Source organism: Manis javanica, chromosome 10 (genome assembly GCF_040802235.1).
Source record: "Manis javanica isolate MJ-LG chromosome 10, MJ_LKY, whole genome shotgun sequence".
NCBI lineage: Eukaryota > Metazoa > Chordata > Mammalia > Pholidota > Manidae > Manis > Manis javanica.
Genome location: NC_133165.1, coordinates 83,028,642 through 83,056,405, shown reverse-complemented (window position 1 = coordinate 83,056,405; position 27,764 = coordinate 83,028,642). Strand labels below are relative to the sequence as shown.

The window sequence follows — 27,764 nt, the reverse complement described above, 5'->3', positions numbered from 1 at the left end:
TCTCTGGTCCAGATATATCCTTGCTTCCCTTTATAACCACCTATTGATATGGACATGGACTACTTCTCTCCACCTCCTGGAAATACTTATTACTATGGAGATACACTATGGCCAGATGAGAGATTCTGGAAATACTGTAATTTTACTCACAGTATATTTACTTTGCTTAATACACTCCTGGTGCTCAAGATTGTTTTAAGTCTGTCAATTCATTGAATCCTTTCCTTTGAAAAGACTAAAAAACTTGAGATCTAAATGAACTGGTAACATTATATCTTCTTAATTATTAGATCAGCCTAGGTATCTAGAAGGAAGTAAATGGGAAGAACCTAATACTTAGGTCCCTATTGTATTACAGCTTCTAAGAATACTACAAGCTGGGGTAGCAGAAGTTCAATGTAGCAGAATAATAATTTTAGGTAGAAGGTTATGATGAAAGATTGAAGTAAAGCATAAATACTGGTTAAAATATTGAGATTGACATTGAAGACTTCAGTTTGAAGCATTGATCAGAATGGTTCAGGAATATTTTTACTGCTAAATAGCAGCGACTTTCAGTAATTTCTGAGAAAGCATATGCCAACAGTCTTAGCAGTAAAGTGGGTATGTCTCAATGCTAAAAAGCCACTGTGGATCTTAAATCTGTTTTAAAGAACCACTGGAGGATATTAGTTTCTGTTTTATTACAATTTTCACATTTGAACATGGTTATCTTATTGGCAAATTGTATATAAAACCATGCAAGGAAGAGGGCACTCTGGGAAATGGGACTCCAGTTTCTTCTCTGCCCTTAAGACAAAAAACAAAAGGTCATATGTGATACTGAACTGGTAATAGAAAATTCAAACCAGATTCTCTGATTCCAACCAAAGTCATGGTCTTAGAAGTTGCAAATCATTGCCTCTATCATTGACTCTGCCCAAAGAATGTTGTCGGTGTTGAGCACAGAGCAGGAGAGATGAGATGTATTTTGCATCTTGTTCAATTTAAGACCATAAAATAGGATACTGTTGGAAATTCCTGGCCAATATGAATGCCTAAATCCAAGAGATCTATTCATGTTACTTCCGACACCTTTGGCATACTGGTTGAAAATTATGTTTCTACAGGGCACTGGAGGTGGGTTTCAAAATTACCTAGGAGCCATCCAACATGGCCCATAATATTTTATAGACCATTATTGCATCATTGATTATATTAAGAGCAGCAATACTGGGGTTAGTGTTTGTCTCTTTTAGGCAATGCAAGTTTCTTAAAGGTAAGGATTGTGCCCTTCACAATGTCTGGAATAATGGAAATACACAATAAATATATGTTTAATTAATTAACAAATTACATGTAGCAAGCTACACTTACACAGGCATATTTTATTCAAAGCCATGGTTTCCAGAAACTAATATGCAATAAGGAAATCTTTTTTAAAATTTAGATCCAGATTGAGGAAGTAAATTATTGTGGCAGGGTCAAATGTCATCAGGAAGAATAAAATGTAAGAACTAAGTTACAAGACTTGTTGAAAGAATCTTCTATATGAGATAAGTAATGAGGTAGAAAAACATTATCAGAAGAAGTACATGAAACCTATTTTTTGCTTTTATGGTAAGGTTGTCCTTTAACATTCCTGAACCCAATCAACACTGGGGGGTCGATTCCATACACACAACATGAAACCAGGCAATGCTCACACACCATCAGGGTATCTGATAATCCATGTCAAATTTGAGTCCATCAAACCAGAGATAGTATAGATTCCACAGGTTAAGGGTTCAGTCCTCCAATATTGCCCCCATCCCCGCTTCAAAGTGGCTATTGTTCTGTTTCTGACCCACTGCTTACAGATTGGAAGTTCCAATGACCTCCTTAGGTTCAGTTAATTTGCTACAGCAGCTCACTGAATTCAGGGAAACAATTATGCTTACCAATGCACTGAAAGACATGACAAAGATCATCAACAGCCAGATGAAGAGATACATTAGGGGTAGTTTCTGATCAAAGGAGCTTTCTGTCATCATGTTGCTTGGGGCCTACCTCAGTAGCACTTGGAAAAAAATGGCCAAATCACTCTTGAGTTTTTATGGAAGATTTTTTATTGACCAAGTCACTGACTGATTCAACCTCCAACCCTTCCAGCCTCTCTGGAGGTCTGGGGGTGGGACTGAATGTTCCAATCCACTAGTCACATGGCTGTTCTTCTGTCAACCAGCCTGCATTCCTAGGGCATACCCAGAAATCACCCTATTAACATAACACAAGACACCTTTATTACTCTCAGTTCTTAGGAAAATCCAAAGGTTTGGGGAGCCCTGCACCAGGAACTGTGGACAAAGACCAAATATATATTTCCTATAAACCACAATTCAGCAGGTTATGCATTGTAGCATTTTTTATAACTATTGTTTTGAAAAACACCACATCTTTTGTAACATATCCCAGATGACTTCTTTTACCTGCTGGTTCCTTAGGGTATAAATGAAGGGATTTAGTAAAGGGGCAACTGAGGTGTACAGCAAAGCCACACCTTTGGATACAGTTACTCTTTCTTTGGCAGATGGCTTAATATACATAAAGATACAGCTACCATAAGTCATGGAGACAACAATCATGTGGGAAGTACAGGTGGAAAAAGCTTTGGTCCTTTGCTGTGCAGAAGGGAATTTCAGAATGGTCTTAATGATGTAAGTGTAAGACAGAATCACTAGTACCAATGTGACCACAAGTGTCACTACAGCTAAGATAAAAGACATCAATTCTAGGACATGTGTGTCTGTGCAGGATATCTGCAGGATAGGAGATGTTTCACACATAAAGTGATCAATTATTTTGGAAGCACAGAAATCCAGCTTGAGCCCCATGGCTATTGGAGGAAAGATTATTAGGAATCCAGTTATCCAAGAGCCAAGTACAAGCTGATAGCACACTTTGCTGTTCATAATGATTGGGTAATGCAAGGGTGCACAGATGGCAACATAGCGGTCATAGGACATGGCAGTTAGAAGGTAAAACTCTGTAACTCCCAGTAAAAGTATAAAAAATAATTGAGCTGCACAAAGATTGTATGAAATGGATTTCTCCCCAGTCATAATGGTTATCAGGTATCTTGGAATACATACTGTAATGAATAGGATTTCCAAAAATGAGAAATTACGCAGAAAGAAATACATTGGTGTCTTGAGGCGAAGGTCCAGAAGGGTGAGGAGGATGATGGTTAAGTTCCCTATCAGGCTCAATGTGTAATTCAGAAATAGAAACAGGAAAATCACAATTTGCAATTGTGGGTCATCTGTCAATCCTAGGAGAATAAACTCTATGTCTTTTGATTGGTTCTTCATTTCCCTTTTGTGGCTCTTTTTAAATATTCATAGAAAAAGAAGATAAAAAATTGAACATACTGATGAATGTAATACAGTAGAATATAGATTAATCTATGAATATAAATATGTGTAAATATATAGCTATAAATTAGATTAAATGTAGATAAATTAACCTAAATATGCATAAATTAACCTGTAAACAAATGAATATATAGTAAGTATATGTATATAGTAGCCAAATATGTATATTAACCTAATAAATACATATATACATTTCACCTAAAGCAGAATAAGGTATGCATTCTCTAACTTATCCATTTGTAAATGGTTTCTCCAGTTTGAAACTGCTGATGACACATATAATCAATTTAAAATACTTTCTCATCCAAGTTCTCTTTATTATAATGTCCCTCATTAGTTTTCCTCTAGAACTTGGATATTTCTTGTGATTAATATGCATTCTTGCCCATCACTTCCAAAAGGAATCCACTCAGCATGTATAATTTAAATAAAATAATATGGGTTATTTTAAGTGAATTTTTCTATCAGTTTTATTCAACCTGTAAAAATACACTAAATTATTTGCCTTTTTTGGAATGAATATCAGGGTGATTTTTCAAAAACATGATTTAGAGTTTGTTAACAATTCTTGTCATGTTCAATTACTAAGGCAGTGTTGATTTTTAGCAATTAAAGATCCTACTTATAATAGTTTTGGAATTATTATCTTTGGTTTTATTTTTATAAAATAGAAATTTTTATAATTACCATTATTATCAATTTCCTTGATATATGAAAAATTAAATCATTACAAAACAATGATTTTAATAAAAATATTGTTTCAGTCATAATTAACCTTTTTGAGATAGATTCTTATATGTATTCGCATAAGTTGAGGCATTGTTTTTTTCTTAGTTCTTTCATATTTTTACACAACTATTGAATTCTACAAAAATGTTGATGGGGAGCAGAATTGGCCACCCCAAAATGTTCCTTTTTGGCATGAGGATTATTTTAGGCTGATTATTTTTAAGAAACAGAAGACTCAGCAAGTTTTTCCTTTTACATCCCCCATAACTGCCTGCAAGAACTTAGACAGAGGACCTGTTCCATAAAGGGAGTTACCACTGTAGATAACCACAGTATAGTATGAACAAGGTGTGTAGACAGGAAGAAATATATCAAAATCAGTTCATTAAAATTCTTCTTGATGTTCCATTGTTCCTGTATGGCCCTGAAAACATTTATTTTCCAAACATTTACTCCTTTTCATCTTCCTGTGAAATATCTCCTTACCTTTTCAAGTCCCAGATTCCATCCCTTACTCCTTACCTAAGAATGGCAGATTAGCTTTGATTGCCTGATGGATTTGGGGCTTCATCTTTTTATGGAATCCCCACACATATGCAGTTATATTTGAGTTCCCCCTGTTTACCTCTGCATGGCAATTTATTTGACCAGCCAGAAGAATCTTGAAACAGAGGAAAATATTTCCTCCCCAGCATTGCATTACTCTCTATCTTCTCTATGTAGGAATTCTATTTACTTCCATATTGTATCTTCCCTTTTTATGTTACTAAATATGTAGCTCTACTTCATTATACATATTACCTGTGGACTTTTAAAAGAAATGGGCAACTAAAACACTCTTTGTTATCTTTTGTATTTGTTTTTTATAAATTCTTGCTATTCTTATAAATACTACTTTTTCTCACTCGGAAAAAATAAAACTAAGATTTTTAATGCTTAATGTGGTTTTCCAAAGCAGTTATTAGTGAATAGCTACTTTTTAAAAATGGCAATTGAAGATTTGCAGTCTTAAGCTACAAAGTTTTCACAAGGTTTTATTATAAAATATATTGATGATCTTACTATGATTCCCATCGTTACTCTACATCTAATTTTAAAAGGTATGTTCTCGGAGTCAATCATACAATTTCTGTTATCCTCTGTGTCTAGACTGTTCTAGAATTATAGGGAAGAGTTTCTCAATATTTTTCCCATACCACTTTAAACAGGGTAACAATTCATAAAGAGAATCAGAGAAAATAAAACTTAGATGCCACTGGGTCTGAATAAAACAGATTACAACACTTGTTGATACACAACCATAAAGTGACTACAATTTAAAAATATCGTAAAACATGAAAATTAGGCAGTCGAATTTAACTCTGAATTGGATTTATAGTGCATTTGATTTAATTTCTGATTTTGACATTCAGTGAAAATGCACATTTGAGATATTTTCTTAGATATATTGTATCTATTGTTTATTACAATGTTATTTTCCTTTGTGGTCATATTGTAGTATCTAATCTGCATATTTACTGCCAATGCTTTTTGTAGGAAAAGGTAATGTACTGTGCTTCTGTAAAGAATTTCCATGTTCCCTCAAATTCATACTCACTTTGAAGTTCAGAACTCAGGTATCAATAACTTTAAAGGATATCCATCTTCTATTCCAGATAAGGTGCATTTTGTGAAATTTTGTTCATATAATTGCTGTTACTCAAAACCTTAAAATAGGAATTTATTCTTTAAGTTAAAGTAAAGTGAAGCAAAAAATGGCAACTTAAAAACCTCAGGGCAATATCTGATGAAAGCTAAGCAACTATTCCAAGAAAGAGATACCACATTGCCATCTGTACACTTATAAAATGCTCCAGTTTTATAATTTTCTATTTACCACAGACTCATGGGACCTATTGAAATAAAACTAAGGAAAAAAAATATTTTCTTTGGAAACCAGAGCTCTAAAAGTACTAATTATTAGCAATAAAACACACCACTGTTAATCTTCTTTAAATAAAACAGAAGTGAAAGTATCCCAGGGGAGTATCATAAGTGATTAAAAAACTCAATTACAAATTTCACAGGATCCTTAGCAGTTCACTGTCCTGAGGCAACAATGGAAAGTCCCAAGCTGGTTTATACCAGCCCAAGACATCACCTTGCTTCCAATTAACAGAAACAATTTTAAACCATTGTAAACCATTTTTCACTCTGGTGCCTAGTGGTGTACATATGTGACTTATAAGTAATATATAAGTAATAAATAAACATAGCTTATTATCACATTAAAAGGTGAGGCATGGGTGGATATTGATGAAAATTTTTTTATTTTTTGAGTAAACTAAATTTTATCTATTAAATATATTTTATGCCAATGCCAGTGTTGGAGACAATCCAGTGCCAATCAGCTGGTGAATGGATTATAAAATTTTGGTTATAGGCATTTGGTGATTTTCCAGTTATTTGTCTGTTAATGGTTCTTGCTTAATTTCATTATAATTGAAAGTATATTTCCACAAATGTAAGCCTGTTGAACGTTTTTGCAACTTCCTTTAGGCTAAGCTCATAGTCGATTTTGTAAATATTTCATGTGCTTTTAAGAATGTTAGATACTTTGAACTTGGATGCAATATTCCACATTTATTAGTAATTAAAAAGAGAAAAGCTAAATTATTTTATATTTTTGCAAACACTAGTGCACTTGCTGTTTATTTATTTATTTATTGTAATTTTCCTCTCGGTACTTTTTTGAAGGTTTTTCTATTTCATTTTTGATATTTCAAATTTGCACATACATTGCTTTCTTGACTTTTCTACAGCATCCTCTATTTCTTCTAGTAACTTTAAGACAGTTGTTCTAAAGTCTCTGCCTAGTAGATCTGCCTAAGTCTTTGCAGGGACACCTCCTGTTGATCTGTTTTGAATGGATCACATTTTCCTGTCTCTTTTTATGGCTTGTGATTATGTTGTAGTTGAGATCTGAATACTTGAATGTAATAATGTAATGACTCTGGGATGCAGATTCTCCCCTTCCTAAGGGCTGCTGTTTTATTTTTTATCATTGTTTGTTTTATGTTTTGATTGTTGTAGGCTCCTCTGTATCAGCTTTGTATAAATTTAAGTCTTCATGTCCCTTCTAAGCCTGTGCCTCTCCCTGGGTAGTCACAGCTACTTTCTAATTTGTTCTCTCTATACATCTACTTTTGAGTCTTCTAGACTTTAATGTGTGGTCACAGAAGGGAAACAAGAGAAAAATGAAGGGATGGGGAAAGGCACCAGTCCCTTTAAATCTTCTGAAGGTCACTTCAGCCACAGGCAGAAGGGCTTACACCAATGTAGGGGGTCTAACAGCAATCCTTCCTGCCTCTTTATGGGCACCTGCAGGGTCAGAAGTAGCAATCAGGGACCAACGGTGATTCCTAATATTAGGAGAACAGAATCCTTTCCACCCACCTTGGCTCCTGCAATCTGTGTGCAAGCTGCTAGGTGCCTGCCATGCAGGTGGGGGATGCAGGATGTGTAGCTTCTACTATGCTAAGAGCCAAAATTAACAGCAATTTATCATCTAGATTTCCCCTAGAAATTGCAAGCCTTCAGTAGATGCTAGAGTTCCAAACTGGTTGCACCAGAAAGATTCTGCCACAAAAAACTTATACATTGTCCAGTGAAAGAAATGGCAATATATACAAAATTATACTATCAATAATATTTATGAAAATCCAGCTTTTGGAACATAAAGAAGGTGAAAAGCTTTCTTTTCTAAAATAAGGCAGTCAGATGTCTGAAAAAAAAATTTCCTTTAGGAAGATGTCAGAGTAGAGAGAGCCTGAATCCACCTATTCCCATCTAAATACTGAATCTCCACCAACACACAGAGCATTTCAAAGACAAACCTCTATGTGCACAGAGCCTGAAGTGAACACTTTCTGTATAATGCCGGACAGAAAGATAAAATTTAAAAATCCCAAAATGGCAGGGGAGGCATAAATAGTAACTTTGGGAGCAGGTTACTCCTCCACCAGCAGAGGTGAGTGGAGGGATATCACTGAGAGAGCTTGGTGTGGACTCCCTACCCTGAAGTACAGGAGAAAAGTCTGTGGTTTAACACACAACTAGGCCATAGTGAAAGAACCCAAGTTTCAGAACTAAAATTCCACCACTATGCAAGGAACCACTGGAGGTCATCTGTGATCCAAGGAGCCAGTCAGCACTGTTGTTTGCACTCCTTCTGCACATCTTAGTGCTGAGAGAAGATTCTGGGTGCACATGCTAATCTCAGACTTGGCCTAGGCAGCCCTCTGACCCCTGCACCATACTCAGGTGCAAGCAGCAGGTTGGCAGGAGATCTGCTCCAACCTCTGCCCCAGCCAACATCAGCAGTACCAGGTAGTTCCCTGGCCCACAAGGAGGGTGCCTGAAATTTTGGGTAGGTGCCACCAAGGCAACTTCCCAGAGCAATGCAGGGGACCATGCATGTGGGGTGACCCCTGATGCATGGGTGAAAGCACATGCCCATGGTGTCTGACCCCGACCACTGGCAATGTTAGTGGGCACCAACATGGGAATTCCCCAAAGCATCCCAGAATAAGAAGTGACCTTGGCAACACTCTGCCTGACCCAAGACACAAGCAGGACTATGGGCACCAAAGTGATAGTTATCAAGAGTATACCAGAGTGTGCAGGGGCTGAGGGGCTGTGTGCACAGAGCCTGACTCCATACCACAAGTGGGACCTGGTAGGATCACAGCGTGAGACTTCTCCAGAGTGGTCCAAAGTAGCCCAGAGCATATACTGGCATACAGGTAAGCAGACCCTGGAGACTCAGCTGGTGCCAATCTGAGAGTTACCTTTAATGCACCCTTGACTCACCACCCATCCACCACCATCCCCCTGCTAGTGCAGATCACACAGGTGTCCACCTAGGAGCCCCTACAACAGGCTACCAGGGCCCTACAGCTGCAACCATGTGCTAGGAGCACCAGCCCCAGGAAAAGCCCATCTCACAAACAGCCTCCAGCTTGCCAAAATCATGAGGCACACATAGTCTATACAGGGGACTCTCCCACACGAGGCCAACACTTCAAGACTGGGAATATAGCCCTTTCAACTAACTCATGGAAACAAACACAGAAAGTCATACAAAATGAGGAGACAGAAGAATGTGCTCTAAACAAAATCTTAAGAGATAACCTCAGAAAGAAAAAATCTAAATTAAACAGAGTTAACCAACCTACCTGATAAAGAGTTTAAAGCAATGGTTATAAAGATATTCACTGGACGTGAAAAAACAATAGTGTGACTCAAAACAAACCTCAAAAAAGAGGTAGAAAGCCTAAAAAGAACAATCAGAGATGAAGATTCAATAGATGAAATAAAAAAAAAATCACTGGAGGGAAGGAACAACAGACTAGAGAATGTGGAAGAATGATCAGTGTCTTGGAAGATAGTTGTGGATAGCACCCAAGTTGAACACTGAAGGAAGAAAGAAAAGAAAAAAGAAAAGAGAATAGGTAAGAGAGCTCTGAGACAGCATTAAGTGTACTAACATATAGCATTGTAGGAGCCCCAGAAGGAGAAAAGAAAGAGAAAGGAGTGGAACATGTATTTGAAGAGATAATAGCTGAAAACTTTCCTAACATGGAGAAGGAAACAGTCTACCAGGTCCAGAAAGCACAGCGAACTCCAAACAAGATGAACCCAAGAACATCCATGCCCAGTCACATTGTAATTAAAATGTCAAGATCAAAAGTAAAGAATCTTAAAAGCAGTAATAGAAAAGCAACAAATTACATATAAGTCATTCCTCAGAAGGTTATCAGCTGATTTATCTGCAGAAAATATACAGACCAGAAGGGAATGACTTGCTGTATTCAAAGTGTTGAACACATATAACCTCCAACCAATAATACTCTACTCAGCAAGGTTACCATTCAAAACTGAAGGGGACATAAAGGGCTTCACAGATAAATGTAAGTTAAAAATGCTCACCACCACAAGAGTAGCCTTACAAAAAATGTTAAAGGGACTTCTTTAAGAAGAAATGAAAATACCCTCTCTAATAGCAAGAAATTTAAGAAAGAAAATCTTCTGCTGGTGAAGCAAATGTATAGCAGGGGAAGGTAACAGATGAATTACTTAAAAGCTAGTATTAAGATAAAAAATAAAAAAGTAGCAAAAGCAATTACATCTAACAATTGCTTAAGGGAATCACTTAATAAATTTTGTAAAAGAAGATAAATACATAAAACATGGAGTAGGGGGTGTAAGAAATGTAGTGCTGTTAGTATATGTTTGAACTTCAGTGACCATCAGTCTATTATAGATTGTTATATTCATAGGATGTCATATAGGAGCCTGATGATAACCACAAACCAGAAACTTATCATAGATACATAAAATGGAAGAATAGGGAACCCAACCACAATACTAAAAAAATTCCTAAAACACAAGAGAAGAGAGCAAGAGGGAAAGAAAGGATGAGAGAACAACAAAAACAACCAGAAAATGTTCAACAAAATGGCTGTAAGTAGATACATATCAGTAATAACTGTAAATGTAAATGGCCTAACTTCTCCAAACAAAAGACATAGGTTGACTGAATGGATAAAAACATTACACTCATCTGTTTGTTGTCTACAAGTGACTTACTTCAGTCCTAAAGACACATGCAGACTGAAACTGAAATCCTTATTTGCATGTAAAAAGATATACCATGCAAATAAGGATAAAAAAATCTGGAATGTCAATATTTACATCAGACAATGTAGACTTCAAAATAAAGTAACAAAAGACAAAGAAGGACATTACATAATAATAAAAGGATCAGCCCAACAAGAGGATGTAAAAATCATAACAATCTTTGTATCCAACATAAGAGCACCTAAGTATGTAAAACAAATACTAATGGACCTAAAGGAAGAAATTAACTGAACATAATCATAGTAGGGGACATTAGCAGCACACTTGCATCCAGACAAAAAATAAATAAGGAAGCAGAGGTGTTGAGTGACACATTAAACCACATTAATTTAACAGATATGTACAGAATATTCTACTCCAAAGCAAAAGAATACACATTTTTCTCAAGTGCACATGGAATATTCTCCAAAATTGATCACACATTAAGACACAAAACAAGCCTCAACAAATTTAAGAAAATTGATGATGTTGTATCAATCATCTCAGACTACAATGGTATGAAACTAGAACTCAGTTGCAAGGAAAAGAATTAAAAAATAAAACCCCACATGGGAGTTAAATAAAATGCTCCTAAATAATCAGTGGATCAAGGAAAAGATCAAAGAGGAAATTAAACAATATGTGTAGACAAATAAAACAGAAAGTCAATGGTTCAAAATATGTGGGATGCCGCAAAAGCAGTTCTAAGGAGGAAGTTTATAGCAACACAGGCCTACCTCATGAAATAAGAATAAGCTCAATTAAACAAGCTCACTGTACAACTAAAGGAACTAAAAAGATCACCAAAGCCCTAAATTAGTAGCAAGAGGGAAATAATAATAATCAGAATGGAAATAATTAAAATATAGACAAAGAAAACAATAGAAAAAATCAATGAAACCAAGAGCCTTTTTGATAAGATAAACAAAATAGACAAAAAGACAAAAAGCCAGACTTATAAAGACAAAAAGAGACAGGATACAAATAAGATCAGAAACAAAAGAATAGTTACAAGTGACACAACAAAAATTCAAATAATTATTAGAGAATTCCATGGAAAATTATATACTAATAAATTAGACAATCTAGAAGAAATGGATAAATTCCTAGAAATATACAATCTTCCAAGAATGATCCAGAAAGAAACAGAAACAGAAAGTCTGAATACAGTGATTAGTAATAATGAAATTGGAGTATTAATCAAAAAGTTCTCAACAAATATCTAGGAACAGATGGCTTCACAGGTGAATTATACCAAACATTTAAACATGAGATACCACCAATTCTTCTTAAAGTCTTCTAGAAAATAGAAGAGGAGGGAATACTTCCAAACTCATTCTATAAGGCCAGCATCACTCTAATACCAAAAACCAAGAGACACTACAAGAAAAGAAAACTACAGACCAATATACCTTATGAACTTAGATGCAAAAATCTACAAGGTATTAGCAAACCAAATTCAAAAATACATCAAGAACATCTATCACAACCAAGTGGGGTTTATTCCAGGGATGCAAAGGTGGCACAATTCATAAGTCAGTCAATGTGTCAGTCAATATCATACCATATTAACAAAAGGACTTAAACTGTATGACTGTCTAAATAGATACTATAAAAGTATGTGACAAAATTGAACATCATGCTACAACTCTCAACAAAATTGGTATAGAGGGAACATATCTTAACCTAATAAAGGCCACAACAAACCCACAGCTAACATCATACTCAATGGTGAAAAGCTGGCAGCATATCCTCTAACATTAGGATCAACACAAGGATGCCCACTCTCATCACTTTTATTCAATATAGTGCTGGAGGTCCTAGCTACAGCAATCAGACCAGAAAATGAGATAAAAGGTATCCAAATTGGTAAGAAAGAAGTAAACTGTCAGTATTTGCAGATGATATGATAGTATATATAGAAAACCTTAAAGACTCTACCAAGAAAACTATTAGGCCTAATAACTGGATTCAGCAAAGTTGCAAGATACAAAATTAAAACACAGAACTCTGTTACATTCCTATATACTAACAATGACCTAGAAGAAAGAGAATTCAGGAAAACAATTCCATTTACAACTGTATCAAGAAGAATAAAACACCTAGGAATAAACTTAACCAAGGAGGTAAAAGACCTGTACTCTGAAAAGAGAAATCAAAGAAGAAACAAATAAATGGAAATCTATCCCATGCTCATGGACAGAAGAATTAATATTGTCAAATTGGCCAACCTGCCCAAAACAATTTACAGATTCAATGCAATCCCTATCAAAATACCAATAACATTTTTTCAGTGAACTACAAATAATCCTAAAATTTATATGGAACCAAAAAAGGCCCTGAATAGCCAAAACAGTCAATCTTGAGAAAGAAGAACAATGCTGGGGTTATCATACTCCCTGACTTAAGATCTACTACAAAGCTACAGTAACCAAAACAACATGGGAAAAGAACAGATATATAGATCAATGAAACAGAATAGAAAGCCCAGAAATAAACCCACATACATACTGTCAATTAATATATGACAAAGGAAGGCAAGAATATACACAGGGGAAAAGAGTTTCTTCAACAATTGGTGTTGGGAAAACTGGACAACTACATGCAAGAGAAAAAAACTGGATTATTGTCTAATTTCACACACACAAGCAGACTCAAAATGGATTAAAGACCTAACTGTAAGACATGGAACCTTAAAACTCTTAGATGAAAGCATAGACAAAAACCCTTGAACATAAAGCATGAGCAATAGTTTTCAGGACACATCTCCCCATGCAAGGAAAACAAAAGCAAAAATAAACAAGTGGAACTACATCAAGTTAAACAGGTTATGTACAGCAAAGGAAACCATCAACAAAACAAAAAGGCAATCTACAGCTTGGGAGGATATATTTGTAAATGCTATATGTGATACAGGGTTAACATCCAAGATATATAAGGAACTCATATGACAGGACATCAGAAAACCAAATAACCTGATGAAAAACTGGGCAGAGGACCAGAACAGACATTTTTCCAAAGAAGAAATAGGGATGGCAAACAGGCACGTGAAAAGATGCTCCACTTTGATGATCATCAGGAAATTACAAATCAAACCCACAATGAGATGTCACCTCACACCAGTTCGAATGGCCACTATTCAAAAGACAAGAAATAACAAGTGTTGGTGAGGATGTGGAGAAAAGGGAACCCTCCTACACTGTTGGTGGGAATGGAGATTGGTACAGCCACCAGTGGAAAGCAGTATGAAGTTTCCTAAAAAAACTAAAAATAGAAATACCATTTGACCCAGTAAATTTACTTCTAGGAGTTTACCTGAAGAAAACAAAATTCCTGATTTAAACAGATATATTAACACCTATGTTTGTTGCCACATTATTTCAGTAGCCAAGACATGAAAGCAACCAAAGTGTCCATCAATAAATGAAAGGATAAAGAAGGTGTGGTGCATATACACACGGAATATTATTCAGACACAAACAAGAAAGAAATCCTGCCATTTGAGACAACATGGATGGTTTAAGAGGGTATTATACTAAGTAAAATAAACTAGGAGGAAACGGCAAATACCAGATGATTTCACTTATATGTAGAACCTATAAACAAAACAAAACAAAAAGAACAAAACAGTAATAGACTCATAACATTGAGAAGTGACTTGTGGTTACCGTGGGGATAGATGGGTGAAATAGATGAAGGTTATAAAGAGGCACAAAATCTTAATCATATGTTAGTCACTGGGATGAAAGTATCTCATAGAGAATATTGTCAGTGGTTCTGTAATATGTTTCTATGTTGATGGATAGAAACTGCAATAGTTGGGGTGGGCCTTTAATAATGTACATAACTGTTGAATCACTGTGTTGCATACTTGAAACCAATATAATATTGTGTATCAACTATATTTCAATAAAAACATCTTCTTGCTCCTTATGCCCCATACCTTGCCCTATGGATTTCTGCTATTTGGCTGTTCCTGAGTGGTATTATTTCTAATAAACTGAAAGTAGGAAGTACAGCACTTATGTATTGCTATGGGCAATATTCAGAAGGGCAAGCATCAAAATGACATTTTTCTGGATATTAAAGTTTCTATAACTTTTTTTAGTTTTTATATGTGTTTGAATTTTTCTACATTAAATATATTTATTATGCATGTAATTTTAGACAAGAAAGTTATCTCCTTACTCACTGAATTGAATAATCCATGTGTGAACAAATATATAAGAGCAGGTTTCCGAATTGTCATTGGAGTCTTGTTCTTTTACACTTGGACTGAGGTGATTGCCATTAATGCTTCTTTGTCTCTCTGTGGACATTATCCCCACTGGGGCTTGGCTGAGAACTTTTATGTCAAAGTGAATTTTATATTCAACAGAGAGTTTTGAATGAGGGCCTTCAGGGCTTTTTTAGTTAGCTGTTTTCTGCACACCTGCTGTGGATGGAAGAGATAAACAGGGTCATAAGTATAAAAACCTGTTTGTCCAAAGAAAATCAGGCCACCCACTTTTGTAGAGCCAGAGTCTTCTTAATTTTTCCTTGCTCTTTGATCTTTATTACCAGCCTTTCACTTACCCAGAATATACAGAAATGTAAGGATGATATTTCCTTTAAATTCATAATCCATGTGTATGTTTGTTAAGTACAGGTGTCTCGGGACAGGAGGCTAGGAATATTCTCAGATAATCATATTACTATACTTATGTTTAACTGTGAGGCTCATAAAGTCTTTTGATTCATGTCTTTCCCATGAAACAATGAAGAATGTCCAAAGTAAGTACTGGAATGTTTTCAAACCCACCATATTGCAAATGTGTACAGGTCTTATTTTATTCTTTGTTAAATTGGTGCAATTGCATGTACCATGGAATTTGATTAACAAACAGAAAAAATGTATTAATCTCTATTCTCCTCTCCTTTTCTCTGTCTCTCAATTATTTATCAATTATCTATCTACATATTTTATATCCCATGTAATTCAATTATTATCAGCAAATATTCCATTTTTTAATATTTCTTTTTTTCAGGGCCTGTATCACTTATATGCAAACTCTTTGTCTAATAAACCCAACTTAATGTCCTTTTTTTCATCGTGATATCTGTAACTTGGCAATGTACCATGGTAAACTTGTACTTGATGGAATCTGGTACTACTCACTTAAACCTAACTGTAATCCCATGAGGTAGTATTCCTGTTAATCTACTTTTACCAATTAGGAAACTGAGGGCACAAATGATAGATTAAATTGAGAGCACTCAGCTAGTAGATGACAGAGATGTGACTTGATCCTACACTAACTGTTCCAAGGTCCATATACTTAGCTCCTGTGTGTTGCTGAAATATACATCACACTTCTTGTCATGAAAGAGGAAAGCAAAATACATTTTGATATTCTTCATTTATTTATACTTTGCCCATGTTTTTTAACTAATATATAAATAATCAAGCATCAAAGCCCTCTCTGCTGAAGCACAGATGGAAAATAGGGAATAATAGAGGAATTGAGAGTCAAGAGAAAAAGCCATTAAAGAACTAATACCTGAGAGAAATCTGAATTGACCTGTAAATAATGCCTGGTTCACTGAGGAAGGATCTGGAGAGTGTAGATAGGGTATAATCACTATCTCCTGTGCATTTCCATTTTATCAGGTACCACAACTTGAAGCATAGGAATTTTAAGTTTTAACTTTTGTGAATAAACATTTTGGAACAAAGAAGACAATTCCCCATGAAAATATAACTCAAAAACAAGCAGTTACTGATTCAGCAGGAGAAATGTCAATCAAAATATGGACTTGAAGAAATTAGTTGGAGAAAGTGCTGTGAATTGGGAGATTCTGGAATACTTAAAACAATTTCAGTAGCAGTAATTTTCAAGAGAAACTTTTAATAATCTTAGCTTCTATGTGTTAAATTTCAATGCAGCTGAGGTAATTATCAAAATCTGTTTATCAGGTTTCCTTGACTTGTTTTCCTTGGTATTGGAACCACTGTCTGAACTTGTCATATTTTGACATTGTTTGTCTGATCCAATTTCTGTGACTTTTATGTGAATATTAGCAATAGATGAAGTCAGTGATGAGAAACCATTCAACAATAAGAACATTCATCATTCTGGGATTGACAAATGATCCACAACTAGAGATTTTGGTTTTTATATTTCTGTTTATCTCATATACATTAAGTTTAATTGGGAATCTGACCATAATTTCACTCATCTTGGTGGATTCTCATTTAAAAACAGCTATGTATTTTTTTCTTCAAAATTTCTCTTTCTTAGAAATCTCATTCACAACTTCTGGTGTCCCCACATACCTCTACATCATATCAAGTGGGAACAGGGCTATCAGCATCAAAGCTTGCTTCAGTCAAATTTTTTTTGTAGTCTTCTCTGGAGCAACGGAATTTTTTCTGTTGGCTGTGATGTCCTATGACCGCTATGTGGCCATCTGCAAACCCCTGCATTACGTGACCATCATGAACAGCAGAGTCTGCAGGACCCTCATCCTCAGTTGTTGGATATCTGGCTTATTCATCATCCTTCCACCCCTTGGTTTGAGCCTTAATCTGGAATTCTGTGACTTTGTTATTGACCATTTTTTCTGTGATGCTTCTCCAATACTGAAGAATTCATGCTCAGACACATGGTTCATTGAACAGCTAGTTATATTCTTTGCTGTGTTGACTTTCATAATGACTTTTGTGTGTATAGTTCTGTCTTATGTATACATCATTAGGACGATTCTAAGATTACCCTCAACCCAGCAAAGAAAAAAAGCCTTTTCTACATGTTCTTCCCACATGATTGTGGTTTGCATCACCTATGGAAGCTGTATCTTTATCTATATCAAACCTTCAGCTAAGAACGAAGTGGCAGTTAATAAGGTGGTTTCTCTGCTAATTATGTCTGTAGCCCCTTTGTTGAACCCCTTCATTTATACCCTAAGAAATAAGCAAGTAAAGCAGTCTTTCCATGATAGTCTCAAAAGACTTGCATTTATTTCAAAGAAATATTAGATATTCATATCAGAAATTTAAATTAAAGTAAAAAATAAATTATCAGCATATGGATGAGAATTGAGTGATGGGAGTTATCCAGTCTCATATTTTTGAGGGCCAAAATATATAGAATTGAGAATAATGTCTAAGAAAAAAGTGTGAAAGTTCAGAATTACACAGATGGACATTTCTGTACTTTTCTGAAACTTCTGTTCTTCCTCAACCACATTATAATCAACTCTTTTCAGTCTTGTTACATAATCATTACTCATTATCTTATGTGTCTATGTCACTGCTCTCTACTTACAACACAGGCTGTTTTTTAAAATTGAAGTACAGTTGACATGCAATATTATATTAGTTTCAGGATTTCTACATAGTGATACAAAAATTACATACATTACAAAACACATCACACTAAATGTATTTACCACTATCACCATACAAAGATATTATATTGTGGGCTATATTTTTGTATGCTGTACTTTTGCATACAATGCAAAATGAATAGAAAATGAATTATTTTGCAATCAGAATTTTGTGTCTTTTATCCACTTTACCTGTTTTTCCCATCCTAATTTTCCTCTCTCCTATGACAACCACCAGTTTGTTCTGTCTGTGTCTGTTTCTTTTCTTTATTTTTATACATATAAGTGAAACTCAGTGGTATTTGCTTTGACTTATTTCACTTGGGACAATACCTTCTAGATCCATTCATCTGTTGCAAATGCCAAGAGTTTATTTTTCATGCTCTATAATATTCCATTATATATTTATACTATATCTTCTTTTTCTATTCTTGTATCAGTGGACATTAGGATTGCTTCCATATCTTGGCTATTTTGAATAACGCTGCAATAAAAACAAAGGGCCTTCACAGGGAGCATTAAAGATGGCAGTGTGAGAAGTGAAAAAGAGGCTTCCTCTTAAAACCACATATAATATGAAAATATAATTAATATAATTACTCTTGAAAGAGCAACAGGAAAGAGGGCTGTGACAAACTGCATACACCTGGAGAAAAGAATAAACCTCATGGAACAGGGTAATGTACCAAAGCTGTGGCTCAGTGGGACCCAAGCCCTTCCCTCACCTCAGCTCACTGTGGGAGGAAGAGAAACGGAGCAGGGAGGGAGTGGAGGCCTGGGACTGCTGAATACCTAACTCCGGAGATCTGCTGTGGGAGCACAAACTTACATTTCATGGTGCTTTCATGGTACTTTTGTGATTAGGGGATTGAGAAGCTAAGACAGGCAGAATACCTGGAGAGACTAAGATTCCAGCCACTTGTAGAAAGTAGGGATCCATATCCAGTTGCTCTGGGACAAAAGAAAGGTGGCAGTCTGAGAGACTTCCTAACAGCAGAGGGCTACTAAAGGGGCAGGGATTGCACAGAGTTTACTTCTCAGGAGAAAGGACAGGTAGACAAAATTGTCTGAGTACGCTCTACCCAGCAGGTTGGGAACTTTCATGATCTTCAAGTGGAACTCTAAGAACCCCCTCTGTGATAGGAAGCCTACTCGCCATTCTCCCAGCCAGCCCCACCTGGCTTGCAAACCGGCAAACCCTACCCTGGCGTTAGGCCAGCCAGAGGGAAGCCCCGTCTATAGCAACTACAAATGTGAAGCATAGAGGCTATACCTGTGTGCTGGGCCCACTGGTTCTGGCAGTGGAGGAAGGCATAGAAGCCAGGAAACAGGAAACAGCTCTTTTCTCCCCCTAGGCCCCAATACCACTACCCCTGCAACCCTGACATTGCTTCAGGGACTGAGCAGCTCCAGAGAGTAGAGATTCTGGGAAGTAGAGGGCACCATATATAAATATGAAATGCCAAAGGAACCTGGTTCAAAATAAAATTATGAATGTAACACCTGAAAAAGATTCAAATGAAATTGACCTAATGAATCTTACTGAAAGGGATTTCAAAATAAAAATCATTAACATGCTCATGGAGGTACAGAAAAATATTCAAGAACTCAGGAATAAATTCTGGTCAGAAATCCAATTGTTGAAGAGCACAATGGAGGGTATTAAAAGCAGATTAGATATGGTGGAGGAGGTGATAAATGAAATAGGATTAGAGAAGAGGAAAACAAAGAAGCTGAGGCACAGAGAGAAAAAAGGATCTCTAAGAATGAAAGAATATTGAGAGAATTGTGTGACCAATCCAAGTGGAATCATATTTGCATTATAGGGGCACCAGAAGAGGAAGAGAGAGAAAAAGGGATATAAAGTGTCTTTGAGGAGGTAATTGCTGAAAACTTCCCCAATCTGGGGAAGGAGATAGTATCTCAGGTCATGGAGGTGCACAGATCTCCCAACACAAGGGACCCAAAGAAGACAACACCAAGACATATAGTAATTAAAATGGCAAAGATCAAGGATAAGGACAGACTATTAAAACCAGTCAGAAAGAGAAATAAGATCACATACAAAGGAAAGTCCATCAGACTATCATCAAACTTCTCAGCAGAAACCTTACAGGCCAGAAGGGAGTGGCATGATGTATTTAATGCAATGAAGCAGAAGGGCCTGGAACCAAGAATACTTTATCTGGCAAGATGATCATTTAAATTTGAAGGAAGGATTAAACAATTTCCAGATAAGCAAAAGCTGAGAGAATTTACCTCCCAGAATCTGTCTCTACACTGTATTTTGGAGGAACGGCTATAGATGGAAGTGTTCCTAAGGTTTAATAGCTGTCACCAGAGGTAATAAAACCACAGTGAAGAAAGAAGAACAGTTAATTACTAAGAAAATGAAAAATTAAATCAACTATATCCAAAGCCAATCAAGGGAAAGACAAAGAGTATAGAATATGATACCTAATATGTAAAGAATGTAGGTGGAAGAAAAAGGAGGAGAAAAAAAACGCTTTAGATTGTCTTTGTAATAGGATATTAAGTGAGTTAAGTTAGACTCTTAGATAGTAATGAAGTTAACCTTGAACTTTTGGTAACCATGAATCTAAAGCCTGCAATGGCAATAAGTACATACCTATTGATAATCACCCTAAATGTAAATGGTGGAATGCACCCATCAAAAGACATAGAATAACTGAATGGATAAAAAAGCAACACCCATCTATATGCTGCTTATAAGAGAGTTACTTTAAACCCAAAGACATACACCGACTAAAACTGAAGGGATGAAAAAAGATATTTCATGCAACTAATAGAGAGAAAAAAGCAGGAATTGCAGTACTTGTATCAGAAAAAGTACAGTTCAAAACCAAAAAAGTCACAAGAGACAAAGAAGGACATTATATAATGATAAAGGGGTCTGTGCAACAAGAAGACATAACCATTATAGATATCTATGCACCCAACACAGGAGCACCTATATATGTGAAACAAATACTAACAGAATTAAAAGCATTCATTCTAGGAGACTTCAACACTCCTAGAAATTAAACTGTCTCTGTTTTCAGATGACATGATATTGTACATAATAAACCCTAAAGAATCCACTCCAAAACTATTACATCTAATATCTGAATTCAACGGTGTTGCAGTATACAAAATTAAAACACAGAAATCTGTTGCATTCCTATACACTAACAATGAACCAGCAAAAAAAATAAATCAGGAAAACAATTCCATCCACAATTGCACCAAGAAGAATAAAATACCTAGGAATAAACCTAACAAAGGATGTGAAAGACCTACACTCTGAAAACTACAAGACACTAAGGAGAGAAATTAAAGGAGACACTAATGAATGGACACACATCCTGTGCTCATGGAGAGGAAGAATTAATATGTCAAAATGGCCATCCTGCCTAAAGCAATCTACAGCTTCAGTGCAATTCCTATCAAAATACCAACAGCATTCTTCAATGAACCAGAGGAAATTGTTCTAAAATTCATATGGAACCACAAAAAACCCCAAAATACCAACAGCATTCTTCAATGAACCAGAGGAAATTGTTCTAAAATTCATATGGAACCACAAAAAACCCCATATAGCCAAAGCAATCCTGAGAAGGAAGAATAAAGCAGGGGGGATCATGCTTCCCAACTTTAAGCTCTACTACAAAGCTACAGTAATCAAGACAATTTGGTACTGGCACAAGAACAGATCCATAAACCAATGGAACAGACTGAAGAGCCCAGATATAAACTGAACCATATATGGTCAATTAATATACAATAAAGGAGCCATGGATATACAACGGGGAAATGACAGCCTCTTCAACAGCTGGTGTTGGCCAAACTGGACAGCTATGTGCAAGAGAATGAAACTGGATTATTGTTTAACCCCATACACAAAAGTAAACTCAAAATGGATGAAAGACCTGAATGTAAGTCATGAAACTATAAAACTCTTAGAAGAAAACATAAGCAAAAATCTCCTGAATATAAACATGAGCAACTTTGTCCTGAAAGCATCTCCTTGAGCAAGGGAAACAAATGCAAAAATGAACAAATGGGACTGCATTGCACTAAAAAGTGCCTGTATGGTAAAGGACACCATCAACAGAACAAAAAGGCATCCTACAGTATGGGAGAATACATTTGTAAATGACATATCTGACAAGGGGTTAACATTCAAAATATATAAAGAACTCACATGCCTCAACCCACAAAAGCAAATGACCTAATTAAAAATGGGCAGAGAATATAAAGAGACAGTTCTCCAAAGAAGAAATTCAGATGGCCAACAGACAAATGAAAAGATGCTCCACATCACTAATCATTGGGTAAATTCAAATTAAAACCACAGTGAGATATCACCTCACACCAGTAAGAATGGCCAGCATCGAAAAGACTAAGAACAACAAATGCTGGTGAGGATGTGGAGAAAGGGGGACCTTCCTACACTGCTGGTGGGAATGTAAGCTAGTTCAACCATTGTGGAAAGCAATATGAAGGTTCCTCAAAAATCTAAAAAGAAAAATATCATTTGACCCAGGAATCACACTCCTTGGAATATACCCAAAGAATACAACTTCTCAGACTCAAAAAGACATATGCACCCCTATGTTTATCACAGCACTATTTACAGTAGCCAAGATATGGAAGCAACCTAAGTGTCCATCAGTAGATGAATGGATATAGAAAATGTGGTACATATACACAATGGAATACTATTCAGACATAAGAAAGAAAGAAATCCTACCATTTGCAATAACATGGATGGAGCTGGAGGATATTATTATGCTCAGTGAAATAAGCCAGGTGGAGAAAGAGAAGTGTCAAATGACTGCCCTCATTTGTGGAGTACAACAATGAAGCAAAACTGAAAGAACAAAATAGCAGCAGACTCACAGGCTCCAAGAAGGGACTAGTGGTTACCAAAGGGGAGGGGTGTGAGAGGGCGTGTTGGGAGGGAGGGAGATGGGGATTGAGGGGTATTATGTTTAGTACACATGATGTTGGTGTCACAGGACAAACAGTGTAGCACAGAGAAGGCAAATAGTGAACTTGTGGCATCTTACTACACTGATGAACAGTGACTGCATTGGGGTATGGGTGGGAAGTAGATAATATGGGTAAATGTAGTAACCACATTATTTTTTTCATGTGAAACCTTCATAAGAATGTATATCAATAATACCTTAATAAAAATTAAAAAAAGCAACCCCCCCACAAAAACCACAAAGGGGCTTATTTTGGTTTCTTTGGGTAATATCTAGAAATGGAATTATAGGTCCTATGGTATAGTATCTTCTATCAGCTAGTAAGTGCAGCATTCATCCTAGAGCCATAGACCCCAAGTTAGCTTCCTACCTATGACATTCTCTCCCCCAAAGTCAATGAAGTGTGTAGCTAGTTTGACTACTGGCTATTCAACACATGGGGGTGCAGATATAAAATGGTTTTATCTTCCCAATGTCCCTATCTGTGTTGTGCTGTGGGGTTGAGGGCTGTCTTAATGTCATCTCAGTCCAACTGTGTAACTCTGCATCATTTCAGTTATTAAAACTCAAGTCTGGTTTGTTTTAGAATTCCAATTTCATATTTGATTCAAATCTTTCCTCCTTTCTTAAGCTCAAGCTAAACTTGTGGCTCTAGGGGCCTGGAGTACAGGAGGTATAGTGATCTGCTCCTATTGCTGCTACTTAAGCATGCTGTGTCCTTAAGCATGAGCTTGCATGAAGGTTTGGGTCCCTCCATGATGGTTGATGCCCACTGATCCAGCTCCTTTGTTGGCATCCCCTCACCCCCATGGCACTAGACCCATGGCTTGGGTGGCACCTGTGAGACATAGCTGCCCCCATGGTCCTCAGCTACGCAGGTCTGTTTGCTCCAAGCCCAGCAATCTGAGACCCCATAGCCCCAATCTCCTCTTCCTCTCCTAGCCTGAGGCCTGAGGGCTTGGATCAGATCCCTCTTTTATATCTCTGAGACCTGGGGCTTACCACACTCTTAACATGGATTTTAAATGGAAAAATTATGTTGTAACCATTAAGGGGATGAATAAATAGTCAAAAATGTTCTCATAAAACACTCTGAGACTATTAGGCTAAAATAACAATTTTACTAATCATTCAAGAAGAAATTACTTCACAAACTGTTCTGTAAATCACTGTAACAACTCAATACCCAAACATGACAAGGACTGTCAAGAATAGAATATTATAGAGGAATATCACTCAAGGAATATAGATTCAGAAATCCTAAGAAAGCATTAATAAACCAATTCAATAATATTTTGAAAGTATCACATAATTTACCCAAAGTGTTTTCATCTCAGAAATGCAAGGTTGGTTTAATATTTGAAAACCTTTTTATGTCTCACCACTTTAACTGAATTAGAAGAGAAAAGTATAGTGATCTCCATAGATGTAGAAAAGGCTTTGGTAAAATTAATGTGCATTTGTTAATGATTAAAAAATTTTAGGAAATTGAAACTGAAAGGTACTTCCTTAACATAATTAAAGAAAATCTACAGCAAGCTCCATAGTAGAACAAAAAATACTGTCTTACATTTTTCTTTGTCAAAATAGGAAGATGTTTACTATATGTTCTGAGATAACAATGGAATTAAAAATGGTATGTATAATTAAAATATATGTATAAATGGTATGTAAATAAAGCATAGAGGACATATACTTAAAATATTTATGTTTACATAAATATTGACAACATTTAGAAGGACAAACATCAAAATAACCATTTATATTTCTGGATGTTAGACAATGCTGAGCTTTTGTATCTAGTTTTTTAATTTTTCTATGTTGAATATATATTATGTGTGCAATTTTAGATGAGAAAGTGATTTTCTAATTCATTGCACTTCTTATATCATGGGTGAATAAATAATGAAGAATATTTTCTGACTTGTAATTAGAATATTATTTTTCTATGCCTGGATTGTATATAAGCCATTATTGTATCTTTTTCTCTCCAGGGCATTCACCCCATTGGTTCTTGCATTGGGATTACTTTGCCAAAATAAATGCAACATTAGATTCATTAGAGAATTTTGATTCAGGGCCTTCAAAGACCTCTTTACTTAGTTATTTTTCTCTGTACACTGTTATCAGTGAAGGAAATAAATAAGGTCTTTACTGTAAAAATCTGTTTGCCCATTGTATACCAGAACACCCACTTTTGAAATGCTAGAGAAACATTTTAATTTTCCTTATTTAAAGTTTTGTTATCTTCCTGTGAGCTACCCAGAGTTCACAGAAATATTTCCTAATGTTAAAATACGATGGTTTATCTTATAATTCAGAAACCATGTGTATATTCACAGTGAATAGGGGTTCCTAAGGGTGAGGGCCTATGAATGCACTTAGATGGTCCTACCAGTATCTTTTTGTTGAGTTGGATGGTCACTTAAGTCATCTGAGGTACAGCTTCCAATAAAACGATGAAGAGTGTCAGAGGTAGGTACTGGGTGTTTCATTAGTCAGGTTCCTTTCTATTTGTGGCTGATGATGTAGATACTTATTTTCACTCTAATAATATATTTGACTTTGTATGTGTTTCACTCTAGGAGCAAAAATAAAGTACTACTTTTGCACTTTATTTCTGCCATTTTATGAAGAGAATCAATAGTTTCTTAGATCCTCTATAGAGCAAACAAACCTTCATCAGATGGAACTTGTGGGTATGATTCGTTTAAAGCATCATTAAATTGGTGGAATTCCAGATACAGTGGTTTGATTGGTACAGAGAAACAACTCCCCAGATGTTTTCAAACCTCTACCTTTGTCTAGCTCTCTATGATGTCTGTCTTTCCTTTTTATCTATCATGTGTCCATCTGCAAGTCTATCTATTCCATTTATCTCAATTATCAATGATAAAGATTCAATTTAAAAAGCATCATTCTCTTTTAGCACTGGTATCACCTACCTGCCAACTATCAGTCTCTCCCTATTTCTAAAATAATGATCTACAACCACAGCATTGTACTGGGGAATCAGCTTAGTGGGAGCTTATACTACTCACTCATTTCACAAAGATAAGGGAGCTTCATACCCTTGATGAAGGCAACATACACTGCATGGATACTTGTTGGGAATAATAAATTACAGTGAAGACTATTTAGACACCAAATTTATTGGATCCTATGAAAGCCCTTTTTTATTCTTTAGTGGGGGAAGACATGAAACATTGTAACAACTCTAGTTTATATAAATTCAATGCCAGCCACATTTGCAATTTAAAATTTTCCAGTACTTTCATTTTAAGAAGTAAAAGTAAATATTAATTTTAATTATCTATTTTCCTTATGTCAGTATATCCAGAATATTATGATTTCAAAATGTATACAAATAAAATTATCAATGAAATCTTTTTTATCAGTTTTTTACCAAGTCTTCCAAATACTGTTTGTATGTTACAATTGCTGCACATCTCAATCAGACCAGCCACATGTTAAGTGCTCAATATCCATATATGACTAGTGGCTACTATATTTGACAGGAAAGATAGAGAACAGTGATTGAAGGTAGCACAGAGTTGAATAAACCGATGTAATAAATTAGATATGTAAGAACAAAATTTTGATGCTCTTGTCCAGAGTGACTGTCTGGTTGGCTATTGGTCTTCTTACCACATTGATAGATAAACTGAGTTTATATAAATTGTAATAAGAAGGAGAACACCAAGTCTCTGCTTAGAGGATATGACACATTGGATAAATCCAGAACATTTGGTCATTTTTCTTATTATAGTGAATATAATCTATCCATGAAAAATATAATTTAATGGATGTTAGAAACAAATAGTATCGGAGAAAATTGTTGTAGAGAAGGCGCAAGATTGTAAACAGAGAAACCAACTGAGAGAGAGATGATGGGGGTTTTGTCTAGTGAGCTGTTGATGCATTAGAGATGTATTTTAATGTAAAAAGACAACATTTGCTGATGTACTGGTCTAGGTGTGAAGAAAAGGAAAGACCCAAGGGCATCTAATAAGATTTTTACTTGAGTCACTGGTGTGTATATATATATATGTACATCTCTCTCTTTCAATCTGACCATTACTAAGATTTGGATGCCTTTTAAATTATGTGATTGAACATGATCCATTTGGGAGAGCATGTAGATATGAGGGCAGAAAGGAGGCAGGGGTCCTTTGTCATTTGCAAGCTGGTTTAGAGAAGTGCCCTGAAGAGGAGGGAGCAGTGGGGTTTGAATAATACCAGGAGTGTGTGAATAAAGAGGCCAGGAGTAAAAGGAGTTTTTGAGGAGAAGCTGTTTAAGTATAATCAAGTGTGACAAACATAAAGATTGATGAATGGTTATGCTGCTTGATAAGAAGAAGGTGAACAGTTCCCCTGATAAAAGAACTTTTGACAGTAATGGGAGTGAAGCTGAAATGAAGTAGGAAGAACTGTGAAATGGGGAGATGCTGTGCAATGGGGGCACAGTAACCGCTATGCTAGATGAACAGATTCTGGAATCTGCTGTACAATATAGTGTCTATATTACTACTGCATTGTACACCTAAAAATTTAAGAGGATATCTCTTATGTTAACTGTTCTTACCATAGTAAAAAATGACGAAGAAAAGAAACCATTAAT

At 35.8% G+C, this 27,764-nt stretch overlaps 2 protein-coding genes across 2 annotated transcripts; one reads left to right on the top strand and one right to left on the bottom strand.

Annotated features, from left to right (window-relative positions):
• Positions 1-2,390: 2,390 nt before the first annotated feature.
• LOC108393825 (olfactory receptor 6C6) lies at positions 2,391-3,332 on the bottom strand. Its single transcript, XM_017654938.1, has one exon. It carries the CDS (start codon positions 3,327-3,329, stop codon positions 2,391-2,393), a length of 939 nt encoding a protein of 312 aa, XP_017510427.1. The 5' UTR covers positions 3,330-3,332.
• Positions 3,333-16,848: 13,516 nt separating this feature from the next.
• LOC108393805 (olfactory receptor 6C2-like) lies at positions 16,849-17,799 on the top strand. The gene has a single exon (XM_017654910.3). The coding sequence runs from the start codon at positions 16,849-16,851 to the stop codon at positions 17,797-17,799; it is 951 nt and encodes a 316-aa protein (XP_017510399.3).
• The last annotated feature ends 9,965 nt before the right edge of the window (positions 17,800-27,764 follow it).